The sequence below is a fragment of the Homalodisca vitripennis genome, chromosome 1 (assembly GCF_021130785.1).
Source record: "Homalodisca vitripennis isolate AUS2020 chromosome 1, UT_GWSS_2.1, whole genome shotgun sequence".
Classification (NCBI taxonomy): domain Eukaryota; kingdom Metazoa; phylum Arthropoda; class Insecta; order Hemiptera; family Cicadellidae; genus Homalodisca; species Homalodisca vitripennis.
In genome coordinates, this window is record NC_060207.1 from 147,599,183 (window position 1) to 147,621,953 (window position 22,771).

The window sequence follows — 22,771 nt, forward strand, 5'->3', positions numbered from 1 at the left end:
GTTTTTAAGTTGTGTCGATTTATCAAACCAAATAAATTAAATTAAATCAAAATAACTAATTACTAAAGACAAATTTAAAAAAAGTGTGTATACTTTTGAAGGTCTTTATCACAGCATGTCTTAGATATGGGTAGGATTGCTTTACGTAGTGTAGTGATATCAATTATTAAAACTATGCTCATTTATTGATATACAGCATATAGATATTTAGCACGATACGAGTTATTTTTAGCTATACCAAAACACTTATGGCTAACCTGCATGGGGCCGGAAAAGGAACTCTTGATATTTGGAACAACGGAACATTCTGGAACAGCTGGATTTTTTTGGGTCCGGTAGAGGCAGAAGCAGACAATTTCACTTCACTCCACAGCTAGAAAGAAAGTAGAAACTCTTGGAATAGGCCGCAAAGAAATAGGAAAAAATGTAGGCTAGTTAGTTTTGGAAATAATGCGCGTGCGCATTAGTGTTGCAGCTTTCGCACTGCAATTAGTGTATGATTGGGTGTTAGGAACGTAGAATGCAACTGGAATGTGGAATCGGAATGAAGATAATAATAATGGTGAGTCTTAAGTGAACCAAGTCAGATGTAACTGAAATGGGTATGCGAAGAATCTAAAGGAGACGAAACTTGTTAATATAGGGGAAGCAAATTTGCCTTTAATCGTCTTAATTTAAATTTATTACTCAATTTTCTCAAAACTAAACCAGGATACAGAGTTTGATGCGTTTGCATGATAGTCAAGAAGAGGCATATTTTATGAGCCACATCAGAGAACTATAATGCTCCGACTCAAAATTGTCTGAAGTTGCAGTAATTTGAAAATGTTTCTGTGTAAGTACAAAATGTCAATCATTCACGTTAGTTTCTTTCTACAAATTTAAATTCTAGAAGTTAGTCTGTATCCTATTGTGCATCCTTAATTGATTGGAGTTTTATTTAACTATTTTTGGGGTTACATTTCATCTAAAGCAAGTTATTAGGAGCAATAATTTATTGTGCCCTTATAAAATTGGTATATGCCTGTGAATTTATGAATATATTACTCCCTGTATAAACTGTAAGATAAATATATGTGCCAGATGTCTTGGGAGAAAGCATGCTAGGCTATAAATTAGGTCTAATCATTTTCTGTAGCCTTGCTTAATTGCATATGAGTACTATATAGATTATTAACCAGTGAAATTAGAATCTAGCCTACCTGAGAATTTATAAATAACTTCTTTTATAAGAAATGGCCTTGTATTGATTTTGCAAATTAGTTATTGGGGGAAAGCATGGCCTTGGATAGTCAAAATAGGTTACATCATAAAAGCATGTGCACAATAACATCCTTTGTTTATGTGATAAATGGCCCTTTATGGAGGGCTGAAAATTGGCTTATGTGTAGACATAAAATGCTGTCATTGTATAACTTATTTTTGAGCATCGCAATGTTTTATTTTTTACATTTCATGATTAGTTACATTTTGTTGTGTAATTGATTACAAGAGGCAGACAGTGTTCTTTCTTGTGGTGCTAGTGAGATGCTTTTCTGCATAGTCTAGGCCTATTCAATATGTACAAGTTATTGTTGTGAGTGCGCTTTAAAGTTAACTACTCTTATTGTATTAGAATGGGCAGAAAAGAAGTTGTGTTGTTTTTTTACGTCTTAAAGGAATTAAAATTACGGTATCAATTTACATTAACGTGACCATGGAAAGGTATGTTCATTTTTTTTCCTGAAAACAATATTGAAGAAAAAGTTCGTCGGCAACAAAAACCAAAGGAGATACGATTTTTTTTAAACCTCTGAAAACTCCGTTTTGACAGTTTCTTATAACTCTGCGTCTGCTCAAACTCAGTATAGCCAGATTTTAAAAACTGATTATCATACCAACAACGAGAAATTATCGTACTTTCATATAAAATAATTGTACCAAACACATTTAATGAAAAAGTATGTTATGTTCGTATAATAAATTATGTTATAATTAACTTTTGGTTTGTTACTTGTATAAATTTGTCAAAAATCTTTCATGGTACGATAATAACTACCCATCGTGTATCTTACCGGCGCATAAAATCAATGAAATTATCGTACCTTTACAATAATTATCGTAAGTTACCTCTGGCAACACTATCCATATTTGACAGTTTGGTATTACTCAAATAAAGAAGGGACGCCATTTTGAACTACCGTTGTTCCTCCACGTCTATTCTTAACCTCCTAGTTCAGTAGTGGTAATGGCACACTTTTGTGTTGGATGTTCGGTATCTCACGTGGAAGCAATTCGTAAAGACGAGTCTGACTAATACGTTAATCCTGTCAACGATGCCTGCCCGCTGCACACTGCTTGCTTTTTTAGGAAAAAATTACGTGATGCCCCTGCTCCTTAACGCAATAATGTCCGAAAGGCATCAATATAATACAATAATATACTTTCCCCCCAGTTCATATGCATCTGTGATAATAATACTTGACTATAAATGCCCAACCCATGAAAAAAAGTCCATTTTCCATGGTCACGCTAATGTAAATAAATACCAAAATTACTGTTAACTTCTAGTGTGGTAGCCATTATTTTCTTGCTATGTCTAATATAGTTAGGTGAGTTATATATAGCTTTCTTTCTTTCAATATTTTTAGCTTTCTTAAGTATCAATAATCTGTTGCATAAACGTAAGCTTGTAGAAAATGTTGCAAAAATGTCTAAGAACAGGGGCAGAGGAAAGGACAGAGGAATAAACATGAATATAAAGTTAGAAATTGTTGCAAAAATGCTTGGACCTCTAAAAATTCTTATACTTTGTAGACCTGTTTCTTCAACTTTGTTGGCCTGTGTTAATGCTGTTTATAATATAATCTTAAAAGACTATAACATAATTCAGTTCAACTTTATTGTTCCAAAATAATTGAAACAAAGTTAAGGGGAGCGGGAAGGGCCTATGCGATGCATGTTAAAATCATTAAATTGAGGTACATTTTTCTCAGGAAGTATAAAAGCTACACAATTAAAACACAAATTTAACAGCATGAAATACACTGCTTGGTTAGCAAACACAAGCACTTTCAAGTTAAAATAGGCCATTCAAAAATAAATGTTTAAGAAATTTTTAAAATATTTACTATAGAATAGCTATTTTTTTTTAAGGTCATTAATTATTTGCTTAATGAAAATGGCAACCTATTGTAATAATTTTGCTCACAAGTCTATAATACAATGCCATCCACATACAAAAAAATTCAACCTTCTAGTTTCAGTACTTTCTGAGAAAAGTGTACCTTTATATGAAAAAAATAAAGTTTCGGTAAACGAGCAAAGAAGTCATGCCTTTATTGAAGATCTAACAGATGCTTAAAACATATCTGTACCATACTGAGGATCATCAGCATTCTCCTCCTCTTCTACCAGGGCAAGTTTTCTTTTAATTCTTGCATTCTTGCAATCCTTGCCTCTTTAGTCATTTCTTGAACTGCTTTTTCTGCCCTTTTTATACAAGTCAAATCTAGGTCATGAAGCGCGTTTTAGGTCCAGCTTAAGCTCAACTTTAGGTCCAGCTTTTTGTAAATAACTTAGTTAATTTATTGCAAAAGCCATAATTGAAACTCGATACTGCATCAAGTACCCCTAGTTTCAAGTTATGCAGTCTCACAAAAATATTTTTTGGAATTTTTGACCACGCTAAATTATTAAAACTTTCATTCGCATTCTTTTTTTTTGTGCGAAGGAAGAGAATGCTTATGTTTATTAGTCCCATTATTGGCTAAGGCTTTATTGTATCCACACCAACTGTCCAGCACCTGTGGGACATAGGCTATGTTGGGGTTTTTCATCCGTCGATATCTTGTGAAAGTATATAGCCCACACATTCTTTTTCAATATTCTGAACCACCACTTTTAATTACTAGGCCACAATACTCTTGTAAATCATAAATCTGTTTATCTGTTAGTCTATTTTTACAACCTATACCTTTACCGTCTTCCAACTTGTCAATTTTCTTGAATGTCTTTTCAAAATTTTCAATCTAGTGCCCATTCTCTTTTTTACATGGTTGACACATTCCAGCTTTTCAATTACTAGGTCCACTCCATATGGTTTGTCATCAATTACTTTCATAATAATATCACTTACTTTTATCAACATGTTTATAAATTTTTTTCAGCTAAACTATTGATATTTTCTTAAATAAAACCTTTCAAGGAATCAAAATAGGGCCTATGCAAAAAAAAATTTATAAATAAATTGCCTTCCAGTAGACCATGTAGTGAATGTGTATATAAAGTTTTATCAAAATTGGCTCGTACGTTTTTGAGGTATGGCCATCCATAGATTGGTTTTTGACAGCACTTATATACTGTAAATTGGTGTGGCTCCGAAAATAGGCGCGGCCTAAGAATGAGGCTTGTATTTTAGTATAGTTGACCATGTAGTGAATGTGTATAGAAAGTTTATCAAAATTGGCTCGTACGTTTTTGAGATATAGCCATCCAAAGATTTGTTTTTGATAGCACTTATATACTGTAAATTGGTGTGTCTCCGAAAATAGGCGCGGCCTAAGAATGAGGCTTGTATTTTAGTATAGTAGACCATGTAGTGAATGTGTATAGAAAGTTTTATCAAAATTGGCTTGTACGTTTTTAAGGTATGGGACCTTTTATAGGGTTTCTCAAAACTTGCCTTTTAATTGAGTATAGTCTTGAAAATTGCTGCTATAAATGGAGATTATTATCATAAAAGTAGTGTTTTTTCATTTAAAATCTTTATTTGTAGTATTGATCTTCACGTTATTAATTAAACATATATTTTGTATGGTTTGAGTTGATGAACTAGGTTAGGATTCAGTTAGGAACTAGTTCCTGGTACTCGTTCTTTTTATGGATGGAATCTATGGCCAGTTTCATGTCGGCTTCCTGCTCCCCTTAAATCATGTGTATGGCATTTGAGTAATGGTCACTAAAGATGGGAAATACTGTTGTTTGTTACAAAATAACGTGTTGTAATTATGTTCCTGAACCTTACTGTGGTAGCATGTTAGGTTGCAGTATAGTAAGCGGCCACCACCATGACAATCTAATTAATCTAATTAGGGTACAAAATAATGGATTTGAAATACCTAAACTATTGAATACACAAATATTCTAATTATAGTTTAATAAGACTTAATATTACCAGCTTTTTAATGTATTGTGTAAATCGTGTATTGGTGTAACTGCTTTTTAATATTGTTCTAAATTAATTCAAAATAAAATCGTGTGTGTTATTTGAGTAACTAATGTCCACAAGTACAATGGCAATGTACAAGTGTAACTTATGTTGTGACACTGTCCACTATATGTTCTATGCTTTTTTGTTACATTTTATAAACATAGCCTAAATCATTTTTAATCATCATTAGGCTACATTATTACTGTTTTAGGTATTAAAACGGCTGAACTAGCCTATATTGTAATTTTCATTTTCATTTTTATTTATTGTCATTTGTCAATTTTACGTTGCTATAGACAACGTCAAGAAATAACATGTATAATACATTACACTATACAAAACATACATACTATACATTATGTTAATTTAAAATACATAATAATATAATAACTAACTAACTAAGACTAAGGTAAACGAGACTAATGTAAAGTCCACACTGCCCAAAGGCCTGTACCATTCAGACACATTTAAGTGCTTATACAAAACACGGAAAGAATACTATATAATAGATTCAGGTCAGCGCAAACAGAAAAAGCCATCTTCAGATAGAAACTGCCACACAGTTTGCCACACAATTTGAAATAGTCCTACCTGTGAAGTAATTCAGTTCAATGTTTTGGTTTTGGTAGTCTAGATAATCATGAATATCGACAATTCGATTGTGGTGGTGGCTGCTTATTATACCAGGTAGCAAATTAATAGACAACCTAGGCACTGTTGAACTGTAAATCCCATAAACAGAGTTATTTGACATGGCAGTTCCAAAACTCTATACCACTATGTTATAGTGGGGATATAAACAACTTTTCAAGTGCCTACATTTAGTTCATGTTTGTTCTGATTCATAGTGCAAGCTGATCATTCAAGAAATATGAGGGTTGACTGGTATTTACTCTGCCGATAATTCCAATAGCCAACAAACAAAAATAAAGAAGGGTTTTTCTTAGTAACAAACCAGTGAAGTTCTCGAATGTATCTACTCCTTTCTGTTTCTATTTGTTTAATGTTCTGAAATGTCATTACTATTTTGAAGCACTTTTCATACTCCTCAAAGGGTTAAATAATAGTTTTACACTAGTTTAACATACTAAATTAACAAATAAACTAAAAAGAACCATATCAAAATATTTCAAAACCGTTTCAGTATTATCCTTTTTATTTATTTACACTTAATTATTTATTTAGTCCTCTGTTGATTTTACTGGGCTAGATCATTCTGATCACAAAATCAGGCCGTGCAAATAGTGGTAGAAATATTGCTTTATAGATTTAATTTAACACACAGATTATTGATTGTTTATATTGTTCAATGATTTATTTTGTTTTATTTGTTCATTTGTGAGATGTTAAGAAGTAAAACAAAACTTATGATTTGCTTTTTTCAGCCTAGCATCCTTGTGGCTAGTGAGAAATGGAAGGCTCACCAGGAGACCTGCAGACAAAATATCATAAGCTTGCAGGGGAGTATTCCAAGGTGAGTATATGAACTTGATATATTAATTGATAGATCAATTCACCCACTTTCTATTCCATGTTTTATTTGACAAACATAATTGTTTTATATATATATATATATATATATATATATATATATATAATAACAATTTCACAGTGACGTGGGAACATTGCTCTCATGATTCTTATAATTTGTTATGTTATTGGTATCCTAATGTTTTCATAAACAAAAATAAATAATTTTCAGCTAAGAGCTCAGTCGGTAGTTCTAAAAAAAGCAGTGGTTGATGAACAAACATTGAACAGTGAGTTAAAGGAGTCTCTGAGAGAGGCTGAACAAAGCTTACGAAAGGCAGACCAGGAGCTGGACAGCTTGAACTTTCGAAATGAACAGCTTACAAGGCGTGTTACAGTCTTGCAAGATGAACTGGATACATTACAGGTAAGGTTTGTTATTACAAATTTTGTTTGTTTTTGTTTATTCCTCTTTTCTACGTGGTGGCTTTAGATAAATAACCATAAATGTTCTGAACATTTATCATGTTTCTGACGATGGCTTATTTCCAGACTTTTATTTGCCGTCAAATTTTTCAATAATAATGAAAAAAACCATAATAGATTTTCATGATAAATGTCTAAGTATAACAAGAAAAGTATGTGAGCATCACAATTTCGCAAAGAAAATTATTTGAATTTTTTTAACAATATTTCTTTGAGTGGGTACTTAACAAAATTAAGCAATTGTGTGCCCAACAGGGTACTTGATAGTCCAAGGTATTTAAGCTCGGGATCAAATTTAAGAAACCAACAAGATGGGCAAACGATAAAAATGCAATAAGGAATTGCACAGCAACGTGTACCGTATCGGGTGCACGACACGCTTTACGAAAGCCTTGTGTGTACCCCATTGGGTACATGACAGCGGTTGTAAAAGATTGCATGATGGTTGTGAACGTGTTAAGTATGGTTCAAGTTCGAAATCTCATCCCACATTTTTTTCTCAAGTAATTAAGAACATCAACCCACTAAAATTTGTATATTTTTATACATTCTATGTATTTTTCTTATCAAGAAACATTATATTATAGTAATAATATCAGAAATAATCTTTGTAAATTGTAAAAGATTCATTTTTTAAGGATAAAAAATAAGTCATTTTGCAGAAACTTTCTACCTTTATCCTCCTTACGGGTAGCAAATAATTTTCAGGTATGAATGTAAAAGTGTATCAATCTATTTTCAGCTGTCTCATTTATTGCTAGTCAGATAGGTGTTTTTTTTATATGAGAAAGAATTTACAGAATAATACCTTTTTAAGAATAAATTAAGAGACATTTAAAGTGCTCTGTAATGCTAAATAATCTATGTTACAGAATCAAAGTAAGAACAAAAAAAGCAAACTGAAACCACAAGATGGGCAACATCCTACAGACTTTACAAACCATGTGATAGATGAAGAGTTTAGGAAGAAGATACAAGAAAATGCAAGACTCTTGTCATTGGTGAGCTAAAGTTGTTTTATAGATCTAAGTACTTAAGAATACATAAATAAAAAGTGAATATAAAACAAAAGGGTGTATGGCTGAACAAGTATAGCAACTTTTCAAATTTGTCATATAAGTATTATTTATTGAAGCCTGAAAAGGGCAACCTAGAAAATCTTAGTTCTTAAACTCACACTAAAATAATTTCAAAATAAGGTTTAACCCATTGCGGATCAACGACGTGAGGGTGACGCGGAGTGAGGCGTGGACCAAAAGCACAATGACATGACCCTCACGCGGATGACGTGGTACCGATGACTCATTTGTTTTGAACGCTTATCGCTGTTATAAGCCTCAGAGATATTTATAGTCTGTTTTCCTGGACTGGCTTCCTATCTTATCTCTGGTACTCGTTCACAAATACTCCCCTCGTTATCGGTCAATAACGTTATTATTTGCGACAAATTGTTTGTCTGAGGCGTACAGTCGTGGCGTTCGATTTTCCTTTGCCTCGTGTGCGTGTACGTAAATAAAATGGGTGACAATTTACGATCATCTGAATTAGATAGACTATTATTAGAAAGTGAAAGTGATGAAAGTGATATCGATAGTGTTATTGAGGATGGAGACGGTTCTATCACACGTATTTGTGCACGTTTTCATAATTACGCGGATACTAATGTTGACAGTGACGAGCGGGCTAGTTACCATGATTCAGATGTTCAGACTATTTCAGACATTGTTCCTGGGACACCACAGGATGTGGAAACTCTATTTCAACATCATTTCAATTCACGCCACTTCTCAGATTTTAGAATAAATTTTGCCGAACAATTGCTATCTACGGTAAATCTACCGGAAAAAAAATCACCTGGTCGTTCTGCATTAGGCTTGGACCCTCTAAGATTACAGGGTAAATCCTGGGCTCACTTTCCCGTCCAACTATCTCCTACAGCAAGCAAAGGAAAAGTTTATAAAAGGTGCAAAGTGTGCGCATCAAAAGGGCTACGTAGCGAGACAAGGTGTAAGTGTGAACGGTGTGTGACGTGCCATTGCACCTGGAAAAAGATTGTTTCCGTGACTATCACACCAAAATCCACTACCAAGACAAAAGACAGTCTCAATACAGTGTAAATATTAGATTAGTTGTTTCTTGAAGTGACAGTTTTATTAGAACATTTTTTTATTGTGTAACATAAAACATTTGATCCGTCCTACATCAAGCAGCTACAACACGCAAAAAACGTAAGTAAAAATGTTACGTACCTGTATTTTTACATTTTTTCTAGTATAATATACTTGTCTAATATGATCTGTATAATGTTTATATAACATAAATAACAACATAAACAAACAAAACATGTATAATTAGCGAGTGCGCTAAGCAGGCAGGTAGGCGTGCAAACACTGCGGGTGCTGCGTTGTAATACGGATTAATTCGTACTCTAAGGCCCGCGCACGCCGTTTTCCCACGATCCGCAATGGGTTAAACAATATCTAATGGTAAACTCATAACTAAGGCAAATCACCCAAATACGTTACTGTGGACTTTAGGATACATGATTTTGTCCAGTACTCTAACTTATAAATATTGGTTCAAAGGAGCAAAAGTGAAAGTTATAAATAAGTCACTCTCACAGAAAATATTTATAAGAAGGAGATAGAAAGCATTCGTAAAATTGTCCACCAGTCTCGTTTCTATCAACTTTCTCTAATGTAATTAATAAAATAGTACTAAGAGGAGTCCTAAAACACATAAAAACCTATAATATACTAACAGTTAATATAATATACAGCTCACAGATCAATAGTAAAGCATTTTATTGCTTTAATCATTAAATGCTTATAAAAAACTAGAGGGGATTGTCATGACCAACATTGTCTAAAAATAATTTAAAAGCTATTAGGAAAACCAAATTTTAAAAGCTATCAGGAAAACCAAATCAAAGGTGTTTTAAGACGTACAGATACATGGAGAATACAGATGATCTGGACAGTGACCTAAAATCTAGACCAATGTGTTCTCCAATACTCAGTACTAGGCTCTGTCCTGTATATTATTAATTTGGGACATTCCAGACTTACTGGATCAGTAGTGCTCACTAATTAGCTGCTGTTAAGTAGTTGATTTTACAACTACTCAACACAAAGTCGGGACAAAAAGTCTATAGATATAAACTGGACAAATCACATGATTCAAGAAAAAGTTAAAGTCACTGAGAAAAATAATCAACACTATTGGTAAAAGGTTAAAATAAACAACTACATAACCTGAATCATAGCTCTTTAATGAACTTTTTAGTCCCAGAATGTGATTTCAAAATTTCAACAAAACATAAATATTAAGTGTCAAAGACTCTAGAGGGTCAACATTGCATACTACAACTAGTGAAGTAGTACCGTCAGATTCTAGAAGGCAAACATTGTATACTACAACTAGTGAAGTAGTACTGTCAGACTCTAGAAGGTCAATATTGCATACTACAACTAGTGAAGTAGTACCGTCAGATTCTAGAAGGTCAACATTGTATACTACACCTAGAGAAGTAGTACTGTCTGTTACATCTTGGTCCTCTGTATGCAGATAGCCTGGACCATGCTGAACCTCTTTGGTGTTAAATATACATTAAAAAAAAATCATAGTTTATATATTTATAGACTTGAATTAGTGCTGAAAATATTTGCTTTTAACTGTAATGCTGTGACCATGCAAACTTCCTTAACACATCGTGTACACAAGGCCCGGTCACCAGCGACCGGACGCCCCATTGCTTGTTTACGGATTCAGCCATTTTCATATTCGGTAAAATATTTTTTACCACAGTCAGTGTGTTAATTGGTGTCTCAATTTCATGCCTTCATGTTAAAAATCTTAAAAAAATAATTAAATTAACTTCATTGTTATGTATATCATTTTTAAAAGAAATTCTCTATTACGAGTGATTAACTGAGATCTTCTAGATTTATTTTTTTTATGTAAAGAATGACTAGCAATATAACATTATTGATAAAAATGTTATCCTTGAACACACTCATGAGGAGCAAAAAGAAGATTTGTAACAAAATTCAAAATAACAAAATTTGTAAAATTTTGTTAGGAATAATATAATATGTAGTATATTTAATAAATAATAGTAAATTTGAAATTACGACAATTCTTTATAAATTTGCAAGAGTGAGCAATTTGTATATTGTCAACTATATATTATATTTTATTTGTAACAGTGATTAGAAAATACTAATAACATTTGTTTTGCACTCTCAAAAAAGTACGCTATTAGGATATACATAGTATACAATTTACACCCTCCCAAGTACTTTTTTTATAAACACAAGAAATTGTTATTGTGAAATCACAAATTAAAAAAAGTAACTGAATTAAGTTAAAATTTGTTCTTATACTTTATTTTTATAGTATTTTTGAATACTTAATTCCCTTTCCTATCTATTACACTTTGGATAAGAAAATACGGAATATTAAAACTTCAAAGAATAACCAAGTGATAACGAAATATATAAATGCCTGTACATTCAATAACATTTGCTTGAAAAGTTATAACCTGTAACATGAAAATAACTTATGAAAACTTTTTTAGGAATTGTTACATCTAATATTATATTGGACCATATGTTATGAATAAGAACCTTTAATATTGATTGATAATGGGTAAAAGATAAACAGATTCAAGAGTTTATACGAAACAAGAGACGATCACATTTTTGCAGAAAATAAAAACCCTTACTACAAGTAACTAAGTCACTATAAAAACATTTTTAGGGTGTTGTTACATCTAATATTATGTTAGGCAATAAATGTAATGAATTATAATCATTCTGTAACGCGACCGATTTGGGGATTAATTGGTATCCGCTGCCACCACCGGATGATTCCGGAAAAAGAAATAAATTTTGTGCAACAACGTTTGAATTTTAAAAACACTGTTTATTATTGATTAATTTATAAAAATTACACAATTTAGATTGGTTAAAAAGGGGGAGAGCACTTCTGATTGAAATAAAGTATTGGATTACATTATTGAAAGAATTTAGAAAGTTTTATAATAGGGCGACAGAGAGTTACATGTCTACGAGTCTGGGGGCTGAACTAGACTGACTTCCAGCACACGCAGATGGTGACTCTGCATTATCAGCAGTCTTACTGCTATCCTCGACAGTGCTGTGCACTTTACAATTGTTATGTCGTCAGTTAAATTTTACCAACTGAAAGAATTTTATGAGTGGACTAATAACAATGAATGTCAGCAGTGAAACAGTTTTATATTAACTTGACAAAATATTCCATACTAGACTTCCATGACCCTTGTTCTTATCTCTATGATAATGTACAACAGAATGTAAAAAAAAAAATAAAATAAAACCAAATAAAGCATAATTTCTTGAATTATTGTTAATATTGGGTTCGGGTCGTTACAATTCATAATATAGTACAAAATATCATGCTATTTTGTTGAAGTTACGCCTCAAAGCTAAATGAATGTTGCAGTTTCAGATAAACTAGGATTAGCAATTGTTTCATTAGAACAATGGTTTTGCAAAGAAATAAATCCATTTACAATAAATACTTTTATTTGTAGACTACAAAAACTTTAAAAATTTACAAAACTTTGCCGATGGGGTAGTGTAGTGGATATAACCATTATCGCAAAATAACCAGATCAACCTACGTCGAGCGTGGCTGCTGCTTGGATGGGTGACTACTAAGTGACCCTGTCCTTGCAAGCAGCCCGCCTGCCAGACCATTGGTGGTGGAAGTCACCTTTAAGCCATTGGTCCCCAAGTTGTGTTGGAGAGAACTTCTTAGCCCTAACTTCGCCTGGTGAAATAAGACTTTTTTACTTTTACTTTATTTTCTAACACTAAGTTATAACATACACGGAAGTCCATCAGAATTCGCTCTCCAGGACAGGATGTTGTTTGCTGTGAAGCACACACAAGTTTCCTTTGCTGACTCAAAGTTTGGTGTGTGTATAACCTTGTAGTGCTAGATAACAATGTATTACACAATTTGTCATAGGCAAACTATTATATTAATCAGGTTTAACTACTAAAAACTGTGGCACTTGGTAGTGATATGTTAAAGTGTGTAATATTAATGAATTATGTGTATTAGATGAATGAAAAGGAAGACCAACACCGTCAAGAGTTGACGAACGTGACATCGCAACTGGACCAGGTGTCTTTTGAGCTGTCACAGCTGAGGAAAAACTCCAGTGATATGGAACAGAAAAGCAAGTCTGTGGTAGCAAAGCTGGAGCGAGAGTTAAGCTGTATGAGGGAAGGCCAGCAACAGCTAGCTGACGTTACTAGGGAGCTGGCACAGCTACGACAGTCCCACGCAGATTACAAGAACAAAATGGAGGCAAAAGTTGCTACTTTGTCAGCAGTCATCTCATCTCATCTTCCATTCATTGATTCTAGTATGTATTTCCTGTTGTAACTATGTTTTTTTTACATATTACATATTAATAAATTAATACAAATAAAGTCCTATTACTCCCTTTAGTGCTACAGCGTCTAGCATAGTGTCATATCTAATAATGCTAGTTAAATTTTACCCAAACAGCTGTAGTTTAAGGAAAATACTGTAAACTATTTATTTGAAGAAAGAAAAAAGTTCTTTTTCTTGTATTATTTTTATATTTAGATTTGTTTTGTTCACTATAAATAGTAATATAGAGACATCAATATAATATGTAGTCTAATATAAAAATGTTAAAAAAGTGAATAAAAGAAAAAAGACTAGCATTCAAAACGTTTTGAGTTTTATCTTGGTAGAAAAAGTTAGGCAGATATAAACATTTTAGTATATAATTGAAGTTCTAAATTCTTAGTTTTGAATATATTGAAGTATATACATTCATTATTTACTTTTTTACCAAATTCCAAGTAACAACTGAAATAGTAAAAAAATATGCAGACCTGTCTTTAAAAACTATTAAACAAGACTTTACTCTGTGTCACAATTTTAATCAAAATGTAAATATTTGAAAAACATTTATAAACATTGTTTTAAAGAGATATTTGTTATGTACTAATACTTTAACTATAGCTATTTTAACTTGAAAATAAAACTAAGATATTTAAATTAACTTCTTTGAAACATGTTAAAAAAGTTTATTATTGAAGCAAAAATGACACACTTATGATCTATGAGGTGTTACAAAATAAATAAATAATAAATTTTATTCAGTAACATATTTTGAGCAATTGTTAAAACCAAAATAATAATATATCATGGATTTGTAAATAAATTTGACTTAGAAAAATTATACATCAGTGTGCGTCTGTGAGTAGAGGCATATATATACACTTTAATATTTTTGTTAAAAATAGTACATATATATATATATACTTTAATATTTTTAAATAAATTTTAATATTGTTAATGAGAGTTAAAAAAGTATACTGTTGCAGAGAATGAGACCCTGAACTCCCTGAACGTTCCCCGTGTAATGGAAACTAAAGGAAGCCTATCCTCTAGCCTAGGTGAGGATCTGAGGGCAGCTCTGCAACAAATGGCTGCCAGTCTAGCTCTTTGGCACAAGGTGTCTGAGGCCAGACTGCTGACACTGCCTACAGCCACTAGCACTGCCAACAGTAAAGTAGGTTTAATTAACATATCTAGAAAACTTGCTGAGAATGTTTTTTTCTTATTCCCTTTACATTAATTATGAACATAGGCCTACCTACAGTTTTTAAAAAATCCAATCAATTCCTAAAACCTTGAACAACTTATACATGTTTCATTTCTCTAATTTATAAAACATTACAACGATTATTAAAAAGTCTAAAATATCCAAATAAATAGCAAACAATACACTTGTATTGACAATGGCGTAATAACAACTGAGAAATCAACACTACAACCAGATGATGTGCTGTTCTTTTCTACTAGCTGAGTCAGTGGTTGTGGCAACAGAACGAAAATAAAATACTAGTCAATTGTCTTCAGTGATGATACTGTGCTTAGAACAGTTTTTTTTCTTTGATTTGATATCATTTTCACAATTTCCAGACAGCAATAAAGTTTAAAAAAATCAAATTTAATGAAGGTATTTTTGATGCATGAAGCATTGTAGAATTTTACAATGCATAACCTTTTCAAACAACTATTGTATAAACATTTGTTTGCTTACTGGGTAACAACACTGACAGTCATGTAGAACGTCAACTCTCAACAGGGAATTTTGACAAACATACAGTAATTTTTGTGTATTAGAAAATTACGGGAACAAATCTCGATCGAAAATGTGAACATCCAAGTTTATAATTATCTAATGAAAATACAACGTAGCTATTGATTGTTGTATGATAAAATATGAAACCTTAGTTCTTTATCTTTCAATTGACGTACGTTTTAGTTCAAGCAAAATTAAAATAGACTTCCAGTGAGAGTTCATATTAAAATACATTTAATGCACAGATAATCACTAAAAACCAGTTGCAAGGTAAGTTTTAACTTGTGGAAAAAAGATTTTTTTCACACTTTTAGCAATAGGAAAGGTATAAAAATATCTGGAGGCCATATAGCAAATTACTGTCTGTATCCATTTTATTTAAGAATCACTATAACAATAAGTTTAACTTAACTGAAAATGAATAATAATAGAACAGGTAATATTGCTTACAGTTAGTTATAAAAGCTACTGCGTAGTAAGCCTAAAGGCAACATGAGGCAAATGGTATTGGGCGGACAGTGATAGTTACCAAGTAACCAGAAAAAACATAATTTTTACACTAATTTTTTCCTAAATATAATGTACACTGAAAAATAATAAATTAATGATCATTACCTGGTATCCTTCAAATGTAGGCTATTAGGAGCATAGGCGTAAAGTAGTGTTGAGAGTGATAGGTTTTGAAATATCAAAAGTTTCTTCTTATGTTAATTTTAATACAGAAACATTTCAGTGATAATTAATTTTACAATAAATAAATACTAATTTTGAACTTTTGCTGAAGTATTGATTTAGTTGGGTTTTCTTGAAAGCATAAATGGAAACCTAGGTGTTACTGTCAAAGGCCTACGTTGTCTGAGTCTGACAGGTCAACAAGTTATCTAAAGTCAGACGATCTATTAGCAAAATTTTGGGACATTGAAATAAGAATTTAAATCAAACTATAACACATACCCATGATGTAATATTGTAGCTCCAAAACACTTTCACTGCACTGCACAATAGACTAGATTGACCTAGGCTTACAACATATCACATATAAAACAATGAAATTACTAACTAAAACATTACATATCAATAAAAATCCATAACAAAGTTTATAAGTAATTAACAAATAAATATAATTATATAAATTAAATATATTATAAGATCTTGTGAAATAAATACATTTTGTGACCAAATCTTAAAAGACCAAAGCACACAGACACCAGCTTCAAAATGGCTAGAAAAAGATGGAAGTTTTATGATGTCACTGTGAAACAGCAAAACAAATTTCACCACTGCAATTAATTCTTTTTGTTTAAAGTAGTATATAAATAGTGGTGGTAGTGTTGACTAGTGTATTATATAAAGTCGACTGGCACTAGGGAATTTTTCAGATCTACATTATAATATTCATTGTTAGTTAAAAAGTGATTCTGAGTGTTTTTATTGTGTGTTAGGTTATGAATGAAATTAGCATGTTAAGTTATGTATGAAATTATAGGAAGTTGGATTTTTTAGCATTACAAATTGAAGAAGATTATGTTCTAATATTAAGTGTGTCAAATTTAATGTATTGGAGCTTTTGTTCATTGTAAAATGAAAATGGAAATGAAAAAAAAAAAAACCAACCATTGTTTCTTTAAGACTACAGCTGTGCATATGATCATAAACTGTATCTTCAAAATTTTTATCTTGGAGAAAACCAGTAACGCTGCCTGCTTGACAGTTTGCAGTTCACCTGAAGGAGTCTGGAGAGTTGGCCCTGGAGCTGGAACGGTACCTGTCACCAAGCAAGATGTGCAAGACCACAGCTCAGAGATTGCCAGGCCAGTTTGCCAGCTACTGCAGCCATGTGGAGACCATGCTTGTACACCAGAGGCTCAGGTTGGTGATTCTCAGTCTTATTGGTCCTATTTAATATTATATTTATAGAAGGTGAAGTTTCATTGTTTTTTTAACTATACAAAGTTTTCTTGTATATTGAGGTCACTGAGATCATCAACAATTAAAAGAAACAATATATTTCTTTAACCCTTTTGAATAATATAACAATCTGAATTTTATAGGCATGTTAATAAAAGCAATAGTATCTGAAAAGTTTAGAGTTGTGTAGAATAAAATTTGTCGTTAGATTGCTGCTCTACAACCATACAATATGTGTACTACTACTATGTGAGCTTTAGAACTCACAACATTTCTCAAACAGAACTTCATAATGCTTTTCCCCTTTATTTTAAGTATTACTAGTTATGACTCACTTAACCATATGTCCACTTTAATTAAAAATAATAATAACTAATAAAAGAATTGTCTTTGGTTATGTGAAAAACTGACTGTAGGATGTGTATTCAGTGTAGAGGAAGAGGAGGAGATAGATCCGACAGATGAGAGTCTAAGAGAGAGCAACAGAGTGTATTTGGCCAACTGTAGTCAACTAGTCAGCCATCTTGTCCAGGTCAACTCTAGACTCACCCTGTACAGTAAGTACTTTCAAGCTGATATCACATTGCTTAATACCAAAGAACAAGTTGTTCCACTGTATGTAGTATATTACTTTATATCCATGCTTTATAACCATAGACATTCAAGCAATTCAATACATTTTGCTATAATGTCTTTTTATGGATACTTTTGAAGAGCAAAACATACTTAATACACTGATAGTGGCGGATCCAGGGGAAAGGTTCATGGCACCCTCTGAGATTTGGAAAAAAAATGTTATAGAAAAAACCTAATCACTCTTGTAATGTAATCATAAAAAATAAATTAACTTATGAACTAAATTTTGGATATGAGTAAATTTCTTTCCAAACATTTTGTTTTTTGTTTAACCCTGGAACTGGCGGTCATATTTCTCTCAGTGGCAGAGTGTTTTAGTACTTCATACATTGCCTTATATTTATTTTATTATTACATGTTTACTATAAAGTGCCTATAACTTATTATATATTTCTTTATTCAGCATTATTCAAGGAACATTTTTCACATAATATAATTGAAACAAAAAAATACCCTTACTCTACCTCTTCTGGAAAAAAATGTTTTTTAGAAAAAAGAAAAGTTAGTTCAAAGTTTTTGATTTGTAAAATTGTTGTTGTTAGTGATACGCAAAATCCAAAATATACAAAAGGAAGAGCATTTAATTCTGAGTAAAAATAAAACAACACATAGTTTATAAGGTATTTATTTTTACATGTGGTAAACGATACAAAAATCATACACTGACATTCGAAAGTGCTACTTACCAACAAAAGTAAGAACTTCAAAGCTCACTTGGATTTGTACAATCTTGTAACTATTAGTTTATATTAATTTTCTATTTTTTAATTTTTTATTATATATTTTTTAAATTATGTTCTGATTGAATGTCTAAATCGGAATCCTCATCGTTGCTTATTTCATGTACAACTAGTTCTCGAATGTCACTTGAACGATCGCGAAAATTACGATCCATTATGTAAACACGTACAAAAAACTTACTATTGTTGTGTAATATACACAATCATCATTACAACGACCTCAAACAAACAATAAGCCAGAAAAAACACCATGCAGGTGACGAAATAACAATAGCCGAATGAACCAGTTGACTCATCGCTGCGCGCGCAACTAGCGCGGTATGCGGGAGAATGTAAACAAACAGTTTAGAGATTACAAAACGTATGGACGTGTAACGAAACGATAAAATTATTTATTAGTGTATTATTTACATAAATTGAACCTTCCTCTTTCGATTGGTATCAATGTACAACTAGTTCTCGAATGTCACTTGAACGATCGCAGAAATTACGATCCATTACGTAAACACGCACAAAAAACTTACTATTATTGTGTAATAAACACAACCATCATTACAAAGAACTCAAACAAACAATAAAAGAGACAGGACACCATGCAGCTGACGAAATAACAATAGCCGAATGAACCAGTTGACTCATCGCTGCGCGCGCAACTAGCGTGGTACGCGGGAGAATGTAAACAAACAGTCAGAGATTATAAGACGTATGGACGTGTAACGAAACGATAAATGATTTATTAGTGTATTATTTACATAAATTGAACCTTCCTCTTTCGATTGGTATCAATACCGATACTCTTTGATCGTGTTTTAAGTACGTAATATTGAGAAATAAAAGACGTATTAAAACGCCCGATATCGGGCGCTGCCATCTAGGATGCGACTAAAACCAGATCTTGCAGCAACTCACATTTTGGTATAGGGTATGAGTGAGGGCAAGAAGGAGGAACACATAGTTTTGGACTCCTGCCATACACCATCTGCAACCATTCTGCTCATTTTGATACTCGGTTAAAACAAACATCTCATTGACCCTTTTATTTATTAGCTGCTATTATCATTGTAAAATGTTTGTTTATCATCTCCTTTCATTCTCAAGTACTTCTAAACTTTGACAAAATCTGAAAACATTATCTTTTGGACTATATTTTTATTTAAGTTAGGGAGTGCTGATGGCCGAGCGGTCTAAGTCGTTAGACTTTGGGTCTGAGCTAGAGATAGCGCAGGTTCAAATCCTGTCTGTGACCGTTGCACTTTTTATCAGTACAATCAACCTCGTACTGTATCGACTCTCCCCCTTATTCTGTTTGATAAGATCCTCGCACAGGCCAGTGGCCCATGAGGACGGACAGAATAAGGCTTAAAAGAGGATCAGCCTCTCCTTAAAAAAAAAATTAAGTTCACCAAAATACTATTTGTATTTTAGTTGTCTTACTACATGACGCAATTATTAACTTAATGCATTCCCTCTAAAATTACATCGAATTGAAATAGATAAGTGGAACGTTCTAAACAAATTACTGTATTAATTTATCTCTCTTTACAATTTCATTTTTAACCATAAACATTTTTTCAAAAAGACTAGAAGTTTTATCGACTTGCCTAAGCATTTCAAAATACTTTTTTTCAAAAATTGATATCAGATGGTATATTTTTATAACTACCCCTTTTCTCATTATTTTGGACTTTAAAACTAGAAACATTAACTATATTTTAGACATTTTAACTTAGTACAATACATTGTTTTTAGGGGAGGGACTATCCAAATCTGATTGTAATTTATTATTTATGTGAAGGCCACATGTAGAGAACAGTAGCCTTAGTGTGGTCATGTCTTTTTGTGTGGTTAAATTGTAATCACTTTTTATGAGTTGCAGAACAAAATATAAGTTTGATTAATCCAGCTAAGAGTATCACTCCTAAATATAGGTCAATTAATAGAAAAATTGGATTTCTATTTTTAATCTAAATTACTTTTTAAGTTTAAATTAAATGTTTAAAAGTCCCAGAAAGGTTAGTAAAAACTGGATTTCAACTCGTTTAACCCTTATAACGTCACAGACGCCGTATGGCGCATAGACAAACTATCTCCAAATGGCAAAGACGCGGTACGGCGCATCGACACAAAACTGCGTCTATAGCAAATTTAAGTTCCTTTTAAATCCGATCAATGTCACTAACGGTATGCGTCAACCATGTGTGTGGGTTATTGACCTATGTCAAGCATCAAAATATAGCTGTCGCGTTACATTGTTTGAAACAATAGACGTGGTGTCTAGACACTCTCCCCGCCACACGGCACAGACGCCGTACAGCATGCGCGCTTTTGTTTGCAGTTTGGCTTCAGGTAGTGCGTGTCTAACCATCGCTGAGTCGGTTTCCTTCGTCGTGTTTTCTGTTTATATAAAAGAACACTATTAGGTTAGTTGTATATTTACAATCATGCATTTATTTTTTATATTTATGACAAGTGTAATTTATATAATTGTCTGGTAATGTTTATAGTTTAGCTAATAAAATTTTGTGTGCCTTTTATTTTGACTTTATTTATATCTACAGTTTAATGTCCCTTAAATATATGTACGTTCAAGATAATTTTAAAATTTTTACTTTTTTATACTTACCATAATTATAGAAAGTAAAAATAAAAATGAACTTTACACATTAAAATTTTTTTTTTAATATTGTGCCGTTTGCTGGAAGTTGTGAAAAGATATACTGACGTTATAAGGGTTAATACATAATAATAATATAAGCATCATTTTTATTCAGTAAAATCACTGTAGATAAAGTTCAATTATTATAATAAAGGAAATAATGTAATGTCAATGTTTTTGGGACTTCAACATTGTCTTCTGTTCCAAAATAAACAACAAACAGTTCCTGGTAGTTTTTGTCTCCTGGTCCAGAACTTGCGACCATAGTTTTTGGGAGATTAAAGCACAGTTTCAAATTGAACCCCCACCAAATGACTGATGACTGACTTACTAATTGGTTAGCTAAAGTCTCTTGGCATTTAAACTCCTTAATTTTTTGTCTTTTGCAGGAAGTATGCAACATTCCTCTGAATCACAACAAAAACACCAAAGAGGTCTGATAAGTTTGTGTTCTCAACTGCAGGATTCTTTCAAAGGTGTTGTATCTATTATTTTAATTTCTATCTATTGTATTAAAAAAGCATTGTTATCAAAATAAATTTTGAAATCCTTTATTTTAAGTTATCAATTAACAAATAATTATTTTAAAGTGTACGAGGATAATGGATATTAACAAAAATTATACATTTCAAAGCATTATAGCTCACATTTTGAGAAATGGTACTTGCTCTCTTCTTTAGGTTTAAACCCGTTAAACATAAGGTTAAGTGTGCATTAATGCTGGCTGTACTTGTGGCCATCTTAGTTTTAACCTCTTAGGAACAATATTAAGTCTTAAACACTTGTACATATTAATCTTTAATCATTATGTTTTCATTTTATTGATATGACTAATATGCATCCAAATGCTTCATAGTATTTTTAATATTTTTTTCTCTGGTTATTAAAAAATAATATGATAAACCTTTTTATTTTTATCATTTGTATACTCAAAATTTAAACACTTAAAAGTGATTGGATGTGTAATAGTCATATTTAAAAAATGAGACATAGTCCATAATTCTACAATAAAAATAACTTTAGATTGTTTGAGGTTTAAAATTGTTCTTATGGAGTAAAACCCGAGGTCTTTTCATTAAAGCTGCCCTTTAAGTTAATAAATTAAGAAACATATTGCTAAATATACCAGCCAGACATAACAACAAAAATTGTTGTCAGAAAATATACATGGAACTTATGAAAAAGGAAACCACTCATACCAACACACCACTGCATTGCACTGAGCTCTTATCACCTTTGACATATTTTTAATTTTTGTAATGATAAACATATGCTTTATGTTTGCATTCAATTTTTTATTTTGTTTAGCATAAAAATTGTTCATTGATCAAATACAATTTTACTTGAAGCTTTTGATACGGTATATTAAGTTATACAAAAAATATCGTATAAGTAATAGTATTTATAGTTAAGGAGATTCTCTAGTGAAAACGCTAAATCTACCAGTATACCATTTTTCTGGTTCTGATTTTTTATCAACAGTTTTTAACTAAATGAATACA

At 31.9% G+C, this 22,771-nt stretch overlaps 1 protein-coding gene across 3 annotated transcripts in view; it reads left to right on the plus strand.

The window, feature by feature from the left end:
• The first annotated feature begins 319 nt into the window (after positions 1-319).
• The window catches only part of LOC124373621 (protein phosphatase 1 regulatory subunit 21), a 40,748-nt gene continuing 18,296 nt past the window's right edge, over positions 320-22,771 (plus strand). For 2 of the 3 annotated variants that reach the window (XM_046831978.1, XM_046831990.1), the window contains exons 1-9: positions 320-835; positions 6,577-6,665; positions 6,894-7,088; positions 8,020-8,148; positions 13,262-13,568; positions 14,566-14,753; positions 17,041-17,198; positions 17,667-17,794; positions 21,659-21,745. In XM_046831978.1, coding sequence (XP_046687934.1) covers positions 6,603-6,665; positions 6,894-7,088; positions 8,020-8,148; positions 13,262-13,568; positions 14,566-14,753; positions 17,041-17,198; positions 17,667-17,794; positions 21,659-21,745 — 1,255 coding nt within the window. In that variant the 5' untranslated portion in view covers positions 320-835; positions 6,577-6,602. The remainder of the gene's footprint in view (positions 836-6,576; positions 6,666-6,893; positions 7,089-8,019; positions 8,149-13,261; positions 13,569-14,565; positions 14,754-17,040; positions 17,199-17,666; positions 17,795-21,658; positions 21,746-22,771) is intronic. The other variant, XM_046831984.1, reaches the window with a different exon arrangement.